The 1788-nt window shown below is 41.1% G+C and overlaps 1 protein-coding gene across 1 annotated transcript in view; it reads right to left on the bottom strand.

Moving 5' to 3' along the window:
• Window positions 1-461: 461 nt before the first annotated feature.
• Window positions 462-1788, bottom strand: part of LOC119426817 (tetratricopeptide repeat protein 19, mitochondrial-like) — an 8024-nt gene continuing 6697 nt past the window's right edge. Inside the window, 1 exon segment of the mRNA XM_037694398.1 lies at window positions 462-865. Within this exon segment, the coding sequence (XP_037550326.1) occupies window positions 462-865 (404 nt within the window).

Below are 1788 nucleotides of genomic sequence, written 5' to 3'. Positions count from 1 at the left end.
ATAAATAAATAAATAAATAATAAACAAATAACACAAACTATGTCCAAGTGACAGGGATAGTGTACATAACAATCTGTGGCAAGTATGGACTACAGGTCCAAAAGTCCAAGTGAGAGACTCCATCAAGGGTGGTGGAGAATGGAAGGGCTAAGATATTGTGGGACTTTCAGATCCAGACCAACAAACATTCATTCAACCTTTATTTAAACAGATAAGTCACAATGAGCCTTTAAGACTCATTTACAAGTGATTCCTGTTTGGAGAGACAATAAAAAGTGGTGAAAAATAACACATAGGGTTTGGGGGCAAAAAAAAAAAAATTCCTAAAATGCTTTTAACCTCTGGTTGAAGGTCAACAATGTGATAATGAAAAAAAAATCTCACATACTAGCACATAATGATGCCGGGATCACAGAAAACCAATTGATTTGGATCATGGATCTTAGAAACGCCACCCACAGTCACTGTGCTACACCCTCTGGCTCCATCTCCCTCTTCCTCTTCTTCACCCCCTTCAGTCCCTCTTGAACCCTGTCTACAGCTTCCTGGTCTCCAGCTTGCCGGGCCAGTTCCAGGGCCTCTTGGTAGAACTGGACTGAATCCTCCAGTCGACCTGTGTGCAGTAGGATGCCAGCCATGTTTCCCAGCAACATGTGATGGTCTGGGTATCTCACAGACTGGCTCAGCTCCACTGCCTGCTGGACGAGAACCAGGGCTTCATCATGACATCCCTGCAGGTCCAAGATGGTGGCCAGATCGCTCATCAGGACAAGAGTCTGTGGGTGTGGCTCTCCTTGCTCCTGGCGGCAGATGTCCAAGGCTGTCCTATAGTCCAGTTCTGCTTGGATCAGGTGTAATTTTGAGGCTCGGTACTGTAGTGAACTTAACCTGATGTCAAAACTAAGCCTAAGGTCAAAACCCTTGACCTTAAGAACCTTGTGGGACAGAAACTGTCATTTCATTGATTTGAATCCAGAAATACAGGTTCACCCATCCTGAGACTTTCTTTCTTGAAAATTCAAGTGAAAGAACACTCTCTTTTCTATTATCATTCCTGTTTTACAAATGTTTGATAATCAAAGTGTTTTAGTTCAAACATTTTAGATGTTACAGTGAACTAATCAATTTTATTAACTGTAAAACAGTAACAATGATTTTTTAGTTGCTTATGCAAAGTAGAATTCATGTTAAGGCCTGTTACAGATTTTTATGCATTTTCTGATTTCTGTCTTTGAATGAGCAAGTGTGCATTTTCCAAGGTCAGGAGTCGAAGCAGACATGTGTTGGAACAACTGTCTTGTTTACATCCTCTCAGACGTCAACGGAGGAGTTGGCACCTGTTTCTAAAACTCGCCAAAACAAAACTCTCTCTGTCTCTGAGAACAGTTTAATCTGTTCCATAACAATTCTTGCTGTTTTCTGACTTCTAGTAACCTCTTACGTCACAAACCACACCCCTGTCTGGTTGATATTGACCAATCAGGAACTATCAAATATACCGGAAATAGAGCCAATTTTATTAACTGTAAAACAGTAACAATGATTTTCCGTTGCTTCACCACAGACATTAATGAAAACTGTACAATTATGATCAATTATCCACACGGCGGTGGATGAGCACTTTACACAGACATTTCTAAATTATCTGGAAGGATTTCTACTTGAGAGAAGAATTTAAAGATGGAAATGAAGTTTAAAGGGAGTAAAAGATGGTGTGTGAGGGGGAGTGTTGACCAGAACCGACACTCTCCATTCGAACCCAGCTTTTCCTCGGTACGCTCGGTAGTA

Source organism: Nematolebias whitei, chromosome 20, assembly GCF_014905685.2.
Source record: "Nematolebias whitei isolate Nwh7 chromosome 20, NemWhi1, whole genome shotgun sequence".
NCBI classification, from domain to species: domain Eukaryota; kingdom Metazoa; phylum Chordata; class Actinopteri; order Cyprinodontiformes; family Rivulidae; genus Nematolebias; species Nematolebias whitei.
This window is presented reverse-complemented; position numbering and strand designations above follow the sequence as displayed.